The 18,735-nt window shown below is 41.9% G+C and overlaps 1 protein-coding gene across 3 annotated transcripts in view; it reads left to right on the plus strand.

Moving 5' to 3' along the window:
- Positions 1 to 18,735, plus strand: part of palm1a (paralemmin 1a) — a 58,226-nt gene that overhangs the window by 35,030 nt on the left and 4,461 nt on the right. The window contains exons 4-7 of one of the 3 annotated variants that reach the window (XM_046301373.1): positions 6,617 to 6,738; positions 9,418 to 9,526; positions 11,255 to 11,276; positions 11,418 to 11,513. In XM_046301373.1, coding sequence (XP_046157329.1) covers positions 6,617 to 6,738; positions 9,418 to 9,526; positions 11,255 to 11,276; positions 11,418 to 11,513 — 349 coding nt within the window. Of the gene's footprint in view, positions 1 to 6,616; positions 6,739 to 9,417; positions 9,527 to 11,254; positions 11,277 to 11,417; positions 11,514 to 16,385; positions 16,518 to 18,735 lie in introns of all 3 variants that reach the window. The other 2 variants (XM_046301372.1, XM_046301374.1) reach the window with 2 other exon arrangements.

Consider the following 18,735-nt stretch of genomic DNA (forward strand, 5'->3'; position numbering starts at 1 on the left):
TCCATAGTTATCGGTAAGGCGGCTAATACAGCTAGCCCAATGCAAGCAGAGAGAGAGCCGGCCAGCCAGAGGGAGATAAGATCCAAAAACTGGACTCATTAGCAGTTTCCATGGAGCTCAACTGTCCAGTCAGCAGACACACTGGACAGAGAGAGAGAGAGAAAGAGGGAGAAAGAGGGAAAGAGAGCGGGAGGTAGAGAGAGAAAGAGATGGGGGCAGGTGATATAACAAGAGAAACAGAGGGGGAGAGAGATGAGAGGGAGAGAATGGGTAGGGGATAGAAAGAGAGAGAACGAGAAACAGAGATGAGAGAGAGAGACACACAAATGTAGAAGTAGAAACAAGAGGGGAGAGAGCGAGGGAGAGGCAGGAAGCTGAATGGTGGGTGAATATAGACCAGTTGCATTCAGCTTTTTCACCTCACTGTCACTCAACAGACATTGTTTTATTTCTGTTTATTTTTGATTGGTGCAGGTATGTAGATATTATAGGCTATTGGTCCTTGGGGTGGACAACAGGGCTGCAATAGGTTAATGCCCTCCCAACACAATCAATCCAGGAAATGTACTGCAATCCAACTCGTCAATTGGTATTGTGCTGTTATTGTCTATAAAGGTTATTTAGATTTCTTAATTGAATTTCAGTACATTTCCTGAGTTGAGTAATCAAAATAGAAATGGCTACCCTCTTAGAAAAAAAGGTGCTGTCTAGAACATAAAAGGGTTCTCTGGCTGTCCCCATAAGAGAAACCTTTGAAGAACCCTTATTGGTTCCATGTAGAACCCTTTTTGGTTCCATGTGCAACCCTTTACACAGAGGGTTCTACAATGTGCTACAATGGGGACAGCCGAAGAACCATTTTGGAACCCTTTTTTTCTATGAGTGTATGATGGTCATAGGAGGTAGTAGAACAGTAAAGGATGTTTGGGACGAATGTTTGGGAGGAAGTTTGGGACTCAGCACCGCAATATGCAGCTTGTCTGTTATTGTTATAATTATTCTGCAAATGTAGTTTCAGTACAACAGCTGCTTTATTATATTTCCCAGTAGAGTCTTTTTAGAAATATGAAAAGGATATTGAGTAGCTATTATTATACAACATTGCTTGTCTGATCATGTTTCATTTGCAGTAAAATATAATAAGGTGAAGCTAACTGCTGGTGGCTAGTTCTGTGCACCTGATCTTTTACAAATGAGTGAAATGCCCATTTGGTGTGAGAGTGTGTGTACCGTATGTGTGTGTGTGCTTGTCAGTATGCATGTTGTGTGTGCACATCTCTGTGTGTGTGTGTGTGTGTGCACATCTCTGTGTGTGTGTGTGTGTGTGTGTGTGTGTGTGTGTGTGTGTGTGTGTGTGTGTGTGTGTGTGTGTGTGTGTGTGTGTGTGTGTGTGTGTGTGTGTGTGTGTGTGTGTGTGTGTGTGTGTGTGTGTGTGTTTACACGTATGCACATATACGTGTGTGTTTATTCACAGGGCATTGTGCTCCCCCAGAACAATGGATCAAACACAGGGTACATGTGTGGGAGCTGCTGTGGCTTTGTCCTCTTGCTTCCGACGGGGCGACCGACGGTGTGTGTGTGTGTGTGTGGAAGGGCGTGAACAGGTGATGATGTCACCCAATCATAGAGCCCACCAGGGGAGAGACAGGGAGAGCATACGCAGGAGAGCTGGATAAGAGAGAGAGTGAAAGGGAGAGGAGGGAAGGTGAGAGGGGGGAGAGCGGTAGAGTAGAGAGGATTGTGAAACAGATCGCCTTGTAGTCATGTATTAACCAAAAAAGTGTTAAACAAATCAAAATATATTTTCAATTTTAGATTCTTCAAAGTAGCCACCCTTTGCCTTGATGACAGCTTTGCAATTATCTCAACCAGCTTCACCTGGTATGCTTTTCCCAACATTCTTGAAGGAGTAAGCTGAGCACTTGTTGTCTGCTTTTCCTTCACTCTGCGGTCCAACTAATCCCAAACCATTTCAGTTGGTTTGAGGTTGGGTGATTGTGGAGGCCAGGTCATCTGATGCAGCACTCCATCACTCTCCTTCTTGTCAAATAACCCGTACACAGCCTGGAGGTGTGTTGGGTCATTGTCCTGGTGAAAGACAAATCATCATAGCTCTTGATGATTTTTGCGACTGCACTTAAAGAAACTTTCAAAGTTCTTAAAATGTTCCATATTGACTGACCTTCATGCCTTAAAGTAATGATGGACTGTCGTTTCTCTTTGCTTATTTGAGCTGTTCTTACCATAATATGGACTTGGTCTTTTACCAAATAGGGTTATCTTCTGTATACCACCCGTAGCTTGTCACAACATAACTGATTGGCTCAAACGCATTAAGGAAAGAAATTCCATAAATTAACTTTTAACAAGGCACACCTGTTCATTGAAATGCATTCCAGGTGACTACCTCACGAAGCTGGTTGAGCGAATGCCAAGAGTGTGCAAAGCTTTCATCAAGGCAAAGGGTGGCTACTTTGAAAATCTCAAAATTGAAATATATTTATTTGGATATTTGTTTACCACTTCTTTGGCTACTTCATGATTCCATATGTGTTATTTCATAGTTTTGATGTCTTCACTATTATTCTACAATGTAGAAAATAGCAAAAATAAATGAAAAACCCTGGAATGAGGTGTGTCCAAACTTTTGACTGGTGCTGTAAATACATCATGTTTTTCTCTCAGAGAAAGGGAGAGAGAGAGAAAGAAAGAGAGAGAGAAAGAGAAAGAGAAAGAGAGAGAGAGACAAACCAGCTTATTGATAAGAGTAAGATGGTTGGGTCATGAGATAGTTGGATTAGATGGATTTTTCCTGCCTGGGGTTGAATTCATGAATAGTGATATTATTCTATGCTGGATACACTGGCGTGGCATGAGACTCTTTCATTGCTGCAAAAATAACCTTTACCCACATTTTCCTGCTTTTGAAAGAGATTGGGTTCCTATAAACCAGTCCCCTAAATTAACACATCGGCCAAGGGGAAATTATGCAAATCCATCATTCTGCATTGAGCTGATTTCAGCCCATTCCTAAGTGGATGTGATTCATGGCAAGGGATTTACATTCACGTTACATTTGAAATAAGTTGGAAATTAACATACATAGTATTAATTCATGATATGAATCCCGTCTACAGTTTGAATAAGTGTGTGTGTGTGTGTGTGTGTGTGTGTGTGTGTGTGTGTGTGTGTGTGTGTGTGTGTGTGTGTGTGTGTGTGTGTGTGTGTGTGTGTGTGTGTGTGTGTGTGTGTGTGTGTGTGTGTGTGTGTGTACGTGTTTAACTATACTTGTGGGGACATTTTGTTAGTCCCCACAAGGTCAAATGCTTTTTCTAGGGGGTTCAGGGTTAAGTTATAATTAGTGTTAAGGTTCGGATCTATGGTTAGGTATAGGGTTACGGTTAGGTTTTGAGGTTAAGGTTAGGATTAGGGTTTGGGTACCTGTTAGGATTAGAGGTTAGGGCAAATAGGATTTTGAATGGGACTGAATTGTGTCCCCACAAGGTTAGTTATACAAGACTGTGTGCGTGTGCATGCCTGCATGTGGGTGTGTTCACGTAGAGGTGTGGAGTTACAGTATGGCTTTGAGCAAGAGAAAAAGAGAGCAAGTCAGACAGACAGACAGACAGGTGGGTGGGCCTAGCTGCCATGTGGGTGGACCTATCTATGCCCTCCCAGGCCCACCCATGGCTGCACCCCTGCACAGTGTCATGTGAAATCCATAGATTAGGGCCTAATGAATTAATTTCAATTGACTGATTATGACTCTCCCATAAATTTCACGTTTTTAGTTTTTGTTGTCCTAGGCTACCTGGCTAAAAATCTTGCTCGCTTGCCTAACTTCCTTTCATGGGCAACTATGAGCCAGCTAGTTAACATTAGCCTACTACATCTAGCTACATATTGAACTTCCATCCTCTCAGGCCAGAGGCACAATATACGAATTTATGGTTGAATCAGAATCGCCGTTATAATCATTGGCTAGCACAGAAGTTAGGTAAAACAACAAGTCCAAATCCCTATCTCCATCCATGGCTAATTTAGGAAAAGGCCCATTTTAGCTAGCTAGCTAGCCACTAGAGAACGACACAACAAAATGCCCAACTGTCATTATTCACTATCTCAATCTCAATCTATCCAACAATGTCACCAACTCACCAATCTACTAAATCACACATGCGTAGTATTAGGTTCATTCTCTGCTCCTTTAATTGGATGGACAACATGTCAATTCAATCACCACATTCTTATTGGCAGACTCGACAGCCTTGGATTCTCAAATGATTGCCTCGCCTGGTTTACCAACTACTTCTCTGATAGAGTTCAGTGTGTTAAATCGGAGGGCCTGTTGTCCGGACCTCTGGCAGTGTCTATGGGGGTGCCACAGGGTTCAATCCTCGGGCCGACTCTCTTCTCTGTATACATCAATGATGTTGCTCTTGCTGCTGGTGATTCTCTGGTACACCATTACGCAGACTATACCACTCTGTATACATCTGGCCCTTCTTTGGACACTACGTTAACTAACCTCCAGACGAGCTTCAATGCCATACAACTCTCCTTCCGTGGCCTCCAACTGCTTTTAAACGCAGGGAAAACTAAATGCATGCTATTCAACCGATCACTGCCCGCACCTGCTCGCCCGTCCAGCATCACTACTCTGGACGGCTCTGACTTAGAATACGTGGACAACTAAAAATACCTAGATGTCTGCTTAGACTGTAAACTCTCCTTCCAGACTCACATCAAGCATCTCCAATCCAAAATTAAATCTAGAATTAGCTTCCTATATTCCAACGAAGCATCCTTCACTCATGCTGCCAAACATACCCTCGTAAAACTGACCATCCTACCGATCCTCACCAAAGCCCCATACACTACCCACCATTGCGACCTGTACACTCTCGTTGGTTGGCCCTCGCTTCATACTCGTCACCAAACCCACGGGCTACAGGTTATCTACAAGTCTCTGCTAGGTAAAGCCCCGCCTTATCTCAGCTCACTGGTCACCATAGCAGCACCCACTCGTAGTACGCGCTCCAGCAGGTGTATCTCACTGGTCACCCCCAAAGCCAATTCCTCATTTGGTCGTCTTTCCTTCCAGTTCTCTGCTGCCAATGACTGGAATGAACTGCAAAAATCTCTGAAGTTGGAGACTCATATCCCCCTCACTAGCTTTAAGCATCAGCTGTCAGAGCAGCTCACAGATCACTGCACCTGTACATAGCCCATCTGTAAACAGCCCATCTATCTATCTACCTACCTCATCCCCATACAGTATTTATTTATTTATCTTGCTCCTTTGCACCCCAGTATCTCTACTTGCACATTCATCTTCTGCACCTCTACCATTCCAGTGTTTAATTTCTATTTTTTAATTACTTCGCCACCATGGCCTATTTATTGCCTTAACTCCCTTCTTACCTCATTTGCACTCACTGTATATAGAGTTTTTGTTTTCTTTTGTTCTACTGTATTATTGACTATGTTTTGTTTATTCCATGTGTAACTCTGTGTTGTTGTATGTGTCGAATTGCTATGTTTTATCTTGGCCAGGTAGCAGTTGCAAATGAGAACTTGTTCTCAACTAGCCTACCTGGTTAAATAAATGTGAAATAAAAAATGTAAATACTGCAAAAGCTTTTGTTGGTTGGAGGACGTCCTCCGGAAGATGTCATAATTGCCATGTCGGTCTATGGAAGGGGTGAGGATCACTCGCCTCCAAGGTTTTGTATTGAAGTCAATGTACCTGTCCTCCGGCTACACCATGGCGCTACCCTAGAGGGCAATGTTGAGATTACTATAGATCTTCATTGCAAAACAATGTTTTTATCAGGTATTTGGTGACGTAAAATATATTTAGTATAGTTTTATCGAAAAATGATGACCTTTTTGTTTCACTATTTTACATCTGCATTACAAAGTGGGATTGAAATGAATATAATTGTGATTTTCTTTACTCTGTAATTACTCTGTAATGTCAAAGTGGGAAAAATTCAATAACAAAAATAGAAAAAAAAAAACGTATATACTTTGATTAGATAAGTAATCACCGACCTGAGTCAATACATGTTAGAAACACATTTGTGAGTGATTACAGCTGTGGGTCTTCTTGGGTAAGTCGTAAGGGCTTTGCACACCTGGATTGTGCAATATTGGCCCATTATTCTTTTCAAAATTCTTCAAGCTCTGTCTTTGTCAAGCACACCCATACCAGGATGCAGCTTGACTGAGTGATCATACACAAGTTGTATGTATGGAGGACAGAGGAAGAGGTAGTCATTCAAAAATCATGTCAACCCCTCTTATAAGTCCATGAAACTTATTATATGATTTGTCAAGTCAAATGTTACCCCTGAACTAATTTTGACTAAACAAAAGGTGTGAATACTTTTGCAGCAGCTATTTGAGTTATTTAATTTTGATAAATGTGTTAACATTTGTAGAATTTTCTTTTCACTTTGACATTATGTAGTATTTAGTGTAGATCAATAATAATAAAACATCGCAACTAAATCCATTTCAATCACACTTTGTCAATCAACAACATGTGATGAAATCAAAGAGAGGTGAATAATCAGTGATTGATGTTCCTATGTTCTTCTGTCCTGTCCAGCAAAAGTCCCTGAGGGAAAGATGGCTGCTGGATGGAGCTGCTGGCTCGGAGCAGGACGAGGCCAAGAAACAGCTTGCGGAGGACGAGGCCAAGCTCAAGGGTATGGAGGAGAACATCATTAGGTACGTCTACAACCCTGGAACACTGGGGTACCTACCAGTTGCTCTCGGTGATGTTTAAGATGAGGGTGAGGATTATATAAAAAAAATTATGAGCACATGGCCTTGTTTCTATTATAGCATATTGGATGACTGTCATTCATATTCCATTCACCCAGCTCAATGTAACATTGATAGGTTAGGGCTACTACACGCTACAACCTACATTGTAGAATAATAGTGAAGACATCAAATAACGCATAGCTTAAAATAATAAAATAACATTTATTTGGATTTGTTTAACACTTTTTTGGTTACAAAAGGATTCCATATGTGTTATTTCATAGTTTTGATGTCTTCACTATTATTCTACAATGTAGAAAATAGTACAAATAAAGAAAAACCCTTGAATGAGTAGATGTTCTAAAACTTTTGACAGGTAGTGTAAGTGCACAGGTCAATAAATGTTGAGTAATCAAGGGGACAGACAGTGACACATTCAATACCGCCTTGCACACTCTTGTCTGCATCTAGCTGATTTAGGCTATAATCATTAGTCCAACAGTTGAAAATTAGAGTTTCTATTGGACAAATTCAGGTATGTTTATCCCCATTTCATTCCGTAGTCATATTCAACATAGCTAATAGAACTAAACATGTTAGTAAATCTGCTACAAACATGCAGTACAGTGTACAGTCAGAATGTAGTTTAGCAGTTACACCAGTGGGCCCCGGTGGCAATAAATTAATAAACCATGACTTGGAAGGGAATCCAGTGTTGGATAGCCATAGCCAGCTAGCTAACATAGCATCCCTCTCTGTTTGAGCCGGGTGTTTAAGTAGGCTAACTAGCTAGCTGCATTCGGTAGTTAAGAGAAAGTAAAAGTTTAAAAAAATACTAACAAATATAACTATCTCTCTCTGTTCAACTATTGTCTTTCTCTGTCTTTGAGTTAACTACTCACAACATTTTATACACTGCAGTGCTAGCTAGCTGTAGCTTATGCTTTCAGTAGTAGATTAATTCTCTAATCCTTTGATTGGGTGAACAACATGTCAGTACATGCTGCAAGAGCTCTGATAGGTTGGAGGACGTCCTCCAGAAGTTGTCAAAATGACTGAGTATGTCTATGGAAGGGGGTGAGAATCATAAGCCTCCTAGGTTTTGTATTGAAGTCAATGTAGCCAGAAGAGGACGGAAGCTAGCTGTCCTCCGGCTACACCATGGTGCTACCCTACAGATTGCTGTTGAGGCTACTGTAGACCATTGCAGAACAGTGAGTTTTAATCAATTATATAGTGAAGTAAATTAATATATTTAGTATAATTTTATCTAAAAAGAATACTTTTTCAAATGTTTCACTATATAAAAAAATATATACATTTACTGAGTAGGAGTGTCCTCCCCTTCCTCCTCTGAGGAGCCTCCACTGGTACCTAGTACCTATAAATGTTTCTGGATTCAGTATATGTCTTTATTTAACCAGTCTTTAACTAGGCAAAATCTGCTCTTAATTTATTAAAACAGATACAATCTTGATATCCTATTCTCTCGATATAATTTTGGCATGCCAGCTCATAGCTCAATGTGGCCCAGTGAGATCGTTTGCAATGCTTCTTAGAAAATGTTTAATAAGTTTAACTCTTAGCAAGAAAGGAGTACCGATGTAGGATTTTAATTTGATCACTATGTTGTTGATGACAATTTTCCTGCACAGCAGGAAATGCAAACTTGTAGTGTATTCGAAGTTTAAATGTATCAACCCCATGCAAAAAAAGTCCATTAATTATAATCCACATAATATTCACATTTCCTGTTGCTGCAGGATTATTTTCCTGCTTTTCCTGTTTATTTTTCCTATTTCACACGTGTGTAGTAATACTGGAAATGTGTTTTTTTGCATACCCACTCTCCCTGAAACACCCCCAGAGAGCGTGATCACAGCAACCATGGGGCACATCGACAGAATTTTCACCTTGTCGGCTCGGGTACAGAAAGGAGACCCAGTAGCCAAGAACAGACCAGCCTTCCACCACCAACCCTCCCTCCTCGCTCCAACCATTTTCTTTCTCGCTCATAGCAAAACAGTGTCATCAGTCTTCTTCCCCTGGCAATCCAATTTGCTAATTAAATTCCCCCTGGCTGCTGTAGTGCTGGCTGGCTATTGGGGCTCAGACTGTGGTAACATTGGCACTAAACTGGCACAGCACCCAATGAGCAATGCAAGCGAACAATTGCCGGAGCTAGGGAAAATGCGGAATTGGAGAAAGCTAAGGAGAAGCTTTTGTCCATTTCCCAAATAGGCTCTTAATTCTGTTAGATAGGCCATAGTGAGGAAGGACAGGGAGGTTGTTTTGGTATTGAACAATACCAGGACACTTAAAGAAATAGTTCACGGTTTAAGGGGGGATCGCTAATATTTTTCTTTGATTTTGAACAACTCCTTATGCACTCAGCTCATTTATTTTAGACCAAGAACAAGTGCATCTGTAAAATCTGTCAAATCATCTTCCCAATGGATGAGCACTGTTGCCAAAAATAACAAACATTTTAAATAGACAAGACAGAAATCCAAAACTGCTTTGGAACGCTACGGCTCGTGAATGCATGATGTGCATGACTTGCCAAGCATTCTCACACTGTTTGTGTGTCATTGACCATGTCTCTGTGTGTGACTGATAACATCTCTCTCTGTTCTGCAGAATGGAGCAGGAACTGGAGGTGCTGGAGACGGGCGTGTCGGCGACCTCTACCAAAGAGAGCCTGACAGACGCAGCAACGAAGGAGGAAGCCAAGACAGCAGACAACAAAGTGAGTCTCCCTCGCCTCCTACCCCTCCGAGGGCAGCTGGACACAGCAGGTCCACCGGACACACACACACACACACACACACACACACACACACACACACACACACACACACACACACACACACACACACACACACACACACACACACACACACACACACACACACACACACACACACACACACACACACACACACACACTGTTAGAGACAGGAGTGGGGAATGTGTGTGTGTGCGTGCGTGTGTGTTGAGGGGTAACGCTTGAAGTAGGGGGAGTAGGAGATGGAGGAATCAGAAGGGAGGGGAGAGGTTTGGGAGGCCGACGCAAGCCTTGGGGCACATCGGAAAGTGAAAAAGCCCTGTCAAATCAAATCAAATGTATTGATATAGCCCTTCTTACACCAGCTGATATCTCAAAGTGCTGTACAGAAATGTGTGTGTACAGTAACTGGCCTTGTGATAAACTGACAGTGGCATCTCCACTTGAGCAAATGACATCTCAATATTATGCCATCAGTGATATCATTAGTGACGGTCCGGATGGGCCCGGAGAGTCAGACACTGGGTCTGACAAGCAGTGTATGGGGAACAGTTGTTGACAGGAGGGAGGCTCTTGTCCAAAGGGGAAGTTCATATTGACAGCACACACTGGGCAGCTTTTAACATGCGGGTTTCCTAGCAACGTCTAGAAAAGATGCTCTGTCTCTTCGTTTTTCCCTCTTGAACTTGTTGGCCCTTTTTGCTCTTTCCTCCACAAGTTAATATCCACTTCCTCAACCTATCCAGCCTGGCACCTCTTTAGTCAAAGGGAAAGTGCTTATTTAATGTGGCGTCTGTTTCTACCCCAATACTTTTTCTTGCTTCCTTGTCATCCATGTTTTTTTGTGGCATAAAAATAAATATTGTATGTTCCTTCCCTCAAACTAGGTTTTCAATAAAATATGTTAAATACTGTATGTGACATAATGCTCATTCATTATGTAGCCATGCTTTTGAATAAGAGTGTCTCTTCAGGAAACAAATCTATTACCTCAAAGCTGTGGGTTGTCAGTAGAACCGTTTCATTCAATCTGTTAAAGTATTTTTAGAAATAGATGCTGTTCGACTGTGCGGCTGCATTGATACAATAATCCCAATGATTCATGTCACAGAAATAGACCCACCCCTTTACCACCCCTCTGGTAATGTATTTGATGGGTTTGACACTGAATTTTCTGAGTTTAATGCTGTATATGATACATGGGTTAAAACAGTGGTGTAAAGTACTTAAGTAAAAATACTTTAAAGTACTACTTAAGTAGTACACCCAAAAGTACTTGTTACATTTTGAATGCTTAGCGGGACAAGAAAATAGTCAAATTCACACACATCAACCAAACATCCCTGGTCATCCCTACTGCCTCTGATCTGGCGGACTCACTAAACACACATGCTTTGTTTGTAAATGATGTCTGAGTGTTGTAGTGTCCCTTGCTATCCATAACTTAAAAAACACAAGAAAATTGTGCCATCTGGTTTGCTTAATATAATTAAATTGTATTATAGTTTTGATACTTAAGTGCATTTTAAACCAAATACTTTTACTAAAGTACAATTTTACTCGGTGACTTTCACTTTTTCTTTTGTAATTTTCTATTAAGGTATCTTTACTTTTACTCAAGTATGACAGTTAGGTACTTTTTCCACCACTGGGTTAAAATACTGTTTTCTCTCTTTCCCTCTCTCACAGGCTCCGGCAGGCACTGTGCACGGTAATACATCTTCAGTCAGATATTCTTCCTCATCCCTCTCTTCTTTCTCCTCTTTTACATGTGTTCTGTGTTTGTCGCTCTTTCTCTCTCCCTCCCTCCCTCCCTCTCTCTTTCTCACCCCACTTCCTTGACCGCTTATAGAGGTCAAGGGAGTTACAGAGGTCAAGGAAGTAGTCAAAGTGCACACCAGCCCTCATCTGGAAATGTCTGGAGGTGCCTCAGATAGGATGAGAGCAGGTGAGTCTCGGTACCCTGTAGAGAGACATCTTAGACAAATGTTTTGCCTCCATTTTTTCCACTTAGAGTCTGTCATGCTAAGCATATTAAAGTGGTGTTATTCCTCTCATTGTAAAACAAATGTAGATATTCAATGTACCCATTCCTGTTTCATTCAGGAATATAGTAATTGATTGATAGGCAATTGATACATTATTGACTGATTATAATGAATCATGTAAGTTGCATCTGTACAATTAGACATGCAATAGAGTCTCCCGAGTGGCGCAGGAGTCTAAGGTGTCACTAGACCCGGGTTTGCTCCCAGGCTGTGTCACATGAGGCAGCGCCCAATTGTCCGGGTTAGGGGAGGGTTTGGCCGGCTGGGATTTCCTTGTCCCATCAGCGCTCTAGCGACTCCTTGTGGCGGGCTGGGCGCCTGCAAGCAGACTTCGGCCGTCAGCTGGACGGTGTTTCCGCCGACACATTGGTGCGGCTGGCTTCCGGGTTAAGCAAGCAGTGTGTCAAGAAGCAGTGCAGCTTGGCAGGGTCGTGTTTCGGAGGACGCATGGCTCTCGACCTTCGCTTCTCCCGAGTCCATAGGGGAATTGCAGCGATGGGACAAGACTGTAACTACCAATTGGATATCACGAAAAAGGGGTTAAAGTAAAATATATTTTTTTATATGAAAAAGAAACGTCCCTTTTTCATGACCCTGTCTTTCAAAGATAATTTGTAAAAATCCAAATAACTTCACAGATCTTCATTGTAAAGGGTTTCCCATGCTTGTTCAAAGAACCATAAACAATTAATGAACATGCACCTGTGGAATGGTCATTAAGACACTAACAGCTTACAGACGGTAGGCAATTAAGGTCACAGTTATGAAAACTTAGGACACTAAAGAGTCCTTTCTACTGATTCTGAAAAACACCAAAAGAAAGATGCCCAGGGTCCCTGCTCATCTGGGTGAATGTGCTGCAAGGAGGCATGAGGACTGCAGATGAGGCCAGGGCAATAAATTACAATGTCCGTACTGTGAGACGCCCAAGGCAGCGCTACAGGGAGGCAGAACGGACAGCTGATCATCCTCGCAGTGGCAGACCACATGTAACAACACCTGCACAAGATCGGTACATCCGAACATCACACCTGCGGGACAGGTACAGGATGGCAACAACAACTGCCCGAGTTACAACAGGAACGCACAATCTCTCCATCAGTGCTCAGACTGTCCGCAATAGGCTGAGAGAGGCTGGACTGAGGGCTTGTAGGCCTCTTGTAAGGCAGGTCCTCACCAGATATCACTGGCAACAATGTTGCCTATGGGGACAAACCCACCGTTGCTGGACCAGACAGGACTGGCAAAAAGTGCTCTTCACTGACGAGTCGCGGTTCTGTCACAACAGGGGTGATGGTCAGATTCACATTTATCGTTGAAGGAATGCACGTTGCACAGAGGCCCGTACTCTGGAGCGGGATCGATTTGGAGGTGGAGGGTCCGTCATGGTCTGGGGCGGTGTGTCACAGCATCATCGGACTGAGCTTGTTGTCATTGCAGGCAATATCAACGCTGTGCGTTACAGGTGAAGACATCCTCCTCCCTCATGTGGTACCCTTCCTGCAGGCTCATCCTGACATGACCCTCCAGCATGACAATGCCACCAGCCATACTGCTCGTTCTGTGTGTGATTTCCTGCAAGACAGGAATGTCAGTGTTCTGCCATGGCCAGCGAAGAGCCCGGATCTCAATCCCATTGAGCACGCCTGGGACCTGTTGGATCGGAAGGTGAGGGCTAGGGCCATTCCCCCCAGAAATGTCTGGGAACTTGCAGGTGCCTTGGTGGAAGAGTGGGGTAACATCTCACAGCAAGAACGGGCAAATCTGGTGCAGTCCATGAGGAGGAGATGCACTGCAGTACTTAATGCAGCTGGTGGCCACACCAGATACTGACTGTTACTTTTGATTTTGACCCCCCCTTCCCCTTTGTTCAGGGACACATTATTCAATTTCTGTTAGTCACATGTCTGTGGAACTCAGTTCATGTCTCAGTTGTTGAATCTTGTTATGTTCATACAAATAGTTACACATGTTTAGTTTGCTTAAAATTAACGCAGTTGACAGTGAGAGAACATTTCTTTTTTTGCTGAGTCTATATATAAAAAAGACATGCAATAGAGTCCAAGTTTGTCCAAAATGGAAGAAGTGTCAATAAGATTCTCTTGGAGTCTTCTATCGCTATCTGTCTTTGCCGAAACCTGGCCACCTCCTCTGTGTTTGTCTCTTTATCTCTCTCTCTGTCATTCTCACCCCACTTCCTTGACTGCTTGTAGAGGTCAAGGAAGTGCTCAAAGTGCCCAACAGCCCTCGTCTGGACATGTCCGGAGGTGCCTCAGATATGACGAGAGCAGGTGAGTCTCGGGAACCCTGTAGCTCACAGACTGAGACACACTGTAAGCGAGACAAATTCTACTCTTTGCCTCTTTTTATTTTTTCACTCATAAACTCGGTCTCTGCTTGCCTCTTTACATAGACAGCCGAGTACTATATCTGATGTTAGTTTATTTGATATAATTGACTTACTTTTATCATTTTTCAAATATATAACACTTGGTTATTCATTACTCAGACATTAACAAATATTCAATATGTATTAATAGGTATTACAGTGTAAGAAAATCTAATATGATCCCCTACCCAAAATCGTAATTTTTGTTGTATCCTGTTCACCCACTCTGGCATCACCTACTGGCATTAGCATCCTGGGTAACTGGATTAGACATGTAATAAATGTACAAATCTATAAATTCAATATGTAACTCCTCAGTGGAACTCATTATGTAAAACACAACCAGTTTGATTGGCCCGGCAGTAGCTCCTCAAGCGTGTTGTCAGCCGTGTCACAATGTCTAATCTTAACACATTATCGAATCTTCATTTGAATGGAGCGTTGATTGAATGACAGCTAAAGGATACCTAAATAGTTGGTCATTTACCCCACTGTCATATACAACACCTCGGTGTAGCTCAGCGTATTGTAAACACGAGCAGTTAGAAACATCTGGGGACGACTTCATCTCCTCAGCAAGGGGTCTTTCCAGCCATATTAAGGGGTCTCAACCTTCCTCCTCCTCACACGTGGGCCTCTGTCCCTTTTAATCAAACATGTGCTTTCATCAGCCTCGCAGCTCTGGAAGGAGAGTGAGGGACTCCACTGAAGGGATCTTCTCCACAGCGATTGAGATATAGCGAGAGGGGGAGAAGGAGATGGGGCGAGTGACTAATTAGTTTTACCTCTTGAGCTCCGGTCCTCATATGTCTTATCTAGAGGACCCTTGCTGAGCAGAGCGAATACTTCATGTTTGGTTTCAGCGAGACCCAAAATTCTTATTGCCAACTCTTTCCTGGATATGATCGTTTTTGGTAACATGTTGGTGTAATATCACCATTGGATAGGAGCTAAGTAACTAGAAACTAAGAAAGTAACACAGTATGGTTACTATACCCTGTGCATCAACAAGTTATAGATGCACAATAGAAGCTAGATAAGTTGATAGGACACAATAGAATAGAGAGGGACTGTTATGGGGGATGAATAGAAGGGGACGTTTATGTGGCGTATACATCTACCAGTTCCATTCTGTGTAGTAGGATGTAGTGCACTTCCTGTTTTACTGGTGCGAGTGCACTTTGACGCACTATTTGAATGTGCGGGTGGGAAGGTAAAACAATGTTGAGTCATGTGGGAGGAACTATTTTAATGACGGACCACTCGGGTATTTCATCATTGGTATGTGCCATGCTTTCGTGACACCTTTTGGGAGAACACAAAAGCAATGTAAATGCCATTGAACATGTCGCGCTCTCTGAAGTGCCGTGGTGTGTTTCATGTCCTCTATTTTGTTGTCGCTAACATTGTGTCGTGTTTCCGTACTGTGTTTTCCCCCTAACATTTGTCTTCTGTCCTAAACTACACAGCTATCAACTGTCTGCCTCCGTGTGTCTGCTTATCTGTATGGGAATGTGTTTGAATGAGTTGATGTGAGTCTGTCTGTCCGTCCGTCCGTCCGTCCGTCTGTGTATTGGTCTGCTCTTGTGGACTTTCACTCTTGTGGATATTCACTGTAGTTTGTGGCTAAAAGGTGTTAAAACAAGAAGAGTGGTATGTTTGTATAGAGTTAGCCAGGATGATATACTGAGAGTCCCGTTCTCACAGTACATCTGTTGTGTGGGGATACACTATATATAGTCTTCATCAGACGATGCGACGTTGCCAAGGCAACGCAGCTCCGGCTAAAGAGTACAATTTCTCTATCCGTCAGCACGGCAGCGTTAGACTCGCATAGTGTAGGCCTGCCGATGGCAAATGTTCGAGTTTACCTTAGTTATAGTGTATGTAGCCAAGTTATTGACCGTTCTCCAAAGACGTGCTTCCTTAACGGCCACACGGTCTTTCAACTTGCCCAGATATGCAGTCAAAGGAATGTCATGAATCAAAGTTGACCGTCTTCTTCATAAGATTGAGTTTGCGTATAGTCGTGTGTGTTACATGGGCTGTAACCAAGTGGTGTATTTGTTGGTGGAATATGGTTGTTTCGACTTGTTGTCTGGTTTTGGCTGGTATTATTATACATGTGTATTGTGGAGAGACTACATAGTTATTTATAATTGTGAAATATGGTGGAGTGGAACTGGTATGTCTCTAGTCTTGTTGAGCGAGAGATAATATGGGGTGTGAAAGGGAGTTTGTGGTGCGAAAGAGAGAAAGTGAGAGAATTCCTGTGTTCCATGGATGTGTGGTATGACAGAGAAAAGAGAGAGAGAGAGAGAGAGAGAGAGGACACCTCTGCAGGCTCCTAACATCTCCTCTTGTTGACACCCCATGCACCCAGCAATGTACTCAGTAGAGATCACCGTTGAGAGGGACAATGTCACAGGCGAGACTAAGGTGTTGTCCACCAACACCCTACTGCCCATTAACCTCACTGGGCAAGGGGTCAAGGTGTATGAGGATTACCAGAAAGGTGATTTCCCAACATGATTTCAACAGCAAAACGAAACACTTGGCTAAAACATGCGTTATGAGAAGTGTTAACAATTATGATGAGAGCTAAGATGTGTGTTATGGTTTTATTAACATGAATACATACATGTGCAGTGTCTTCAGAAACTATTCACACCCATGGACTTTTCCCACATTTTGTTGTGTTACAGACTGAATTCAAAATGGATTAAATTGTCACTGGCCTACAAAAATTATCCCATAACGTCGTGTTTTTTAAAACATTTTTACAAATTAATCCAATTGAAAAGCTGAAATGTACTAACCTAACTGACGGAGTGAAATGAAGGAAGTCTGTACAGAATACATGCATCCTGTTTGCAACAAGGCACTAAAAAAGTATTACTGCAAAAAATGTGGCAAAGGATCGGACCCTTTTTTTCACCTAAAATGACATACCCAAATCTAACTGCCTGTAGCTCAGGACCTGATGCAAGGATATTCATATTCTTGATACCATTTGAAAGGAAACACTTTGCAGTTTATGGAAATTTGAAATTAATATATGATAATATAACACATTAGATTTAGGTCAAATATAATGCGTTTTCTCTTTGAAATGCAAGAGAATAGCCATACATTGAGATAGGATTCTAGGTGTAATGTAGATGCTGTCCACGAGATGGCAGCAGTTTGTGTGAACAGTTTCAGACTGATCCAGTGAAGAATTACATCCCAACACAATACTTTGTCTGCCAGGAGTTTGCCCAAATGTGCCGAATTGGTCAATTGATACATTTTAAAGTACTTAAATTACTTAAATTACTACATTTAATTAGGCAAGTCAGTTAGAACAAATTCTTATTTACAATGACTCCCAGGAATGTTATACATGATGGATCATTAGCTTCCCTACAGCAAATACACTAACCTTCACATCTAGATGGCCAGGGGGGGTGGGTGTGGAGCCAAAGAAAGCAGAGGGGTCTAACTGTAGAACCCAGTTCCTACATTTGAATATAAACATTTATTTTATCAAACAAAACTATGCTACATTTTATATCTGGGACCCTCAGGATGACAAATCAGAGCGAGATTACTGAAAGTAAGTACATTATTTACCGTCAGAGGTGAATGTATCAAACCAGTTGCCTTGATAAAAGTGTTTTGTTGTTGTGCACTATCCTCAAACAATAGCATGGTATTTTTTTTATGTAATAGCTACTGTAAATTAGACACGGCAGTTAGAATAACAAGAATTGAAGCTCTCTGCCCGTATAAGACATGTTGTTTACAATGTCATTCTAATCACATTATCGCAACAACTGTCCCGGTTTAGGGACACCGATCCCGTAGAGGTGAACTTTTTGTCTGGAATACAAAGTGTTATGTTTGGGGCAAATCCAATACAACACATTACTGAGTACCACTCTCCATATTATCAAGCATAATTGTGCTGGATCATGTTATGGGTATGCTTTTAATCATTAAGGACTGGCGAGTTTTCAGTATAAAAAGAAACGGAATGGAGCTAAGTACAGGCAAAATCCTAGAGAAAAACCTGATTCAGTCTGCTTTCCAACAGACCCTGGGAGATTCACTCTATTTGGAAATCTATGAAAATACCTGAAAATGGTTGCCTAGCAATGATGAATAACCAATTTGACAGAGCTTGAAGAATTTTTAAAATAATAATTGGTAAATGCTGCACAATGCAGGTTTGGAAGGCACTTAGTGACTTACCCAGAAATACTCACAGCTGTAATTGCTGCCAAAGGTGCTTCTACAAAGTATTGACTCAGGGGTGTGGATACTTTTGTAAATTAGATATTTCTGTATTTCATTATTTTAAATACATTTGCAAACGTTTCTGAAAACATGTTTTCACTTAGTCATTATGGGGTATTGTGTGTAAATGGGTGAGAGAGAAACTGTCATCCATTTTGAAATCAGGCCACAACACAACAAAGTGTGGAACAAGTTAAGGGGCATGAATACTTTTGGAAGGCATTGTAATATCAGAAGAAGAAAAAATTACATTGTAATATATGACCTGAGACAAGTCTACCTAAAATAATAGTTATTACAGACATTGCTTGTCTGATCATGGCCACTGAAAGACAAACATCTTGTGGTTCAATAAACTTGACAATGCATTTTCACTGGCATATATAAGCTCATATAATGATTGCCTTGAATCCACTTATTGACGCTAGATATTATTACCTTGATATTACCAC

The sequence above is a fragment of the Oncorhynchus gorbuscha genome, linkage group LG15 (assembly GCF_021184085.1).
Source record: "Oncorhynchus gorbuscha isolate QuinsamMale2020 ecotype Even-year linkage group LG15, OgorEven_v1.0, whole genome shotgun sequence".
Classification (NCBI taxonomy): domain Eukaryota; kingdom Metazoa; phylum Chordata; class Actinopteri; order Salmoniformes; family Salmonidae; genus Oncorhynchus; species Oncorhynchus gorbuscha.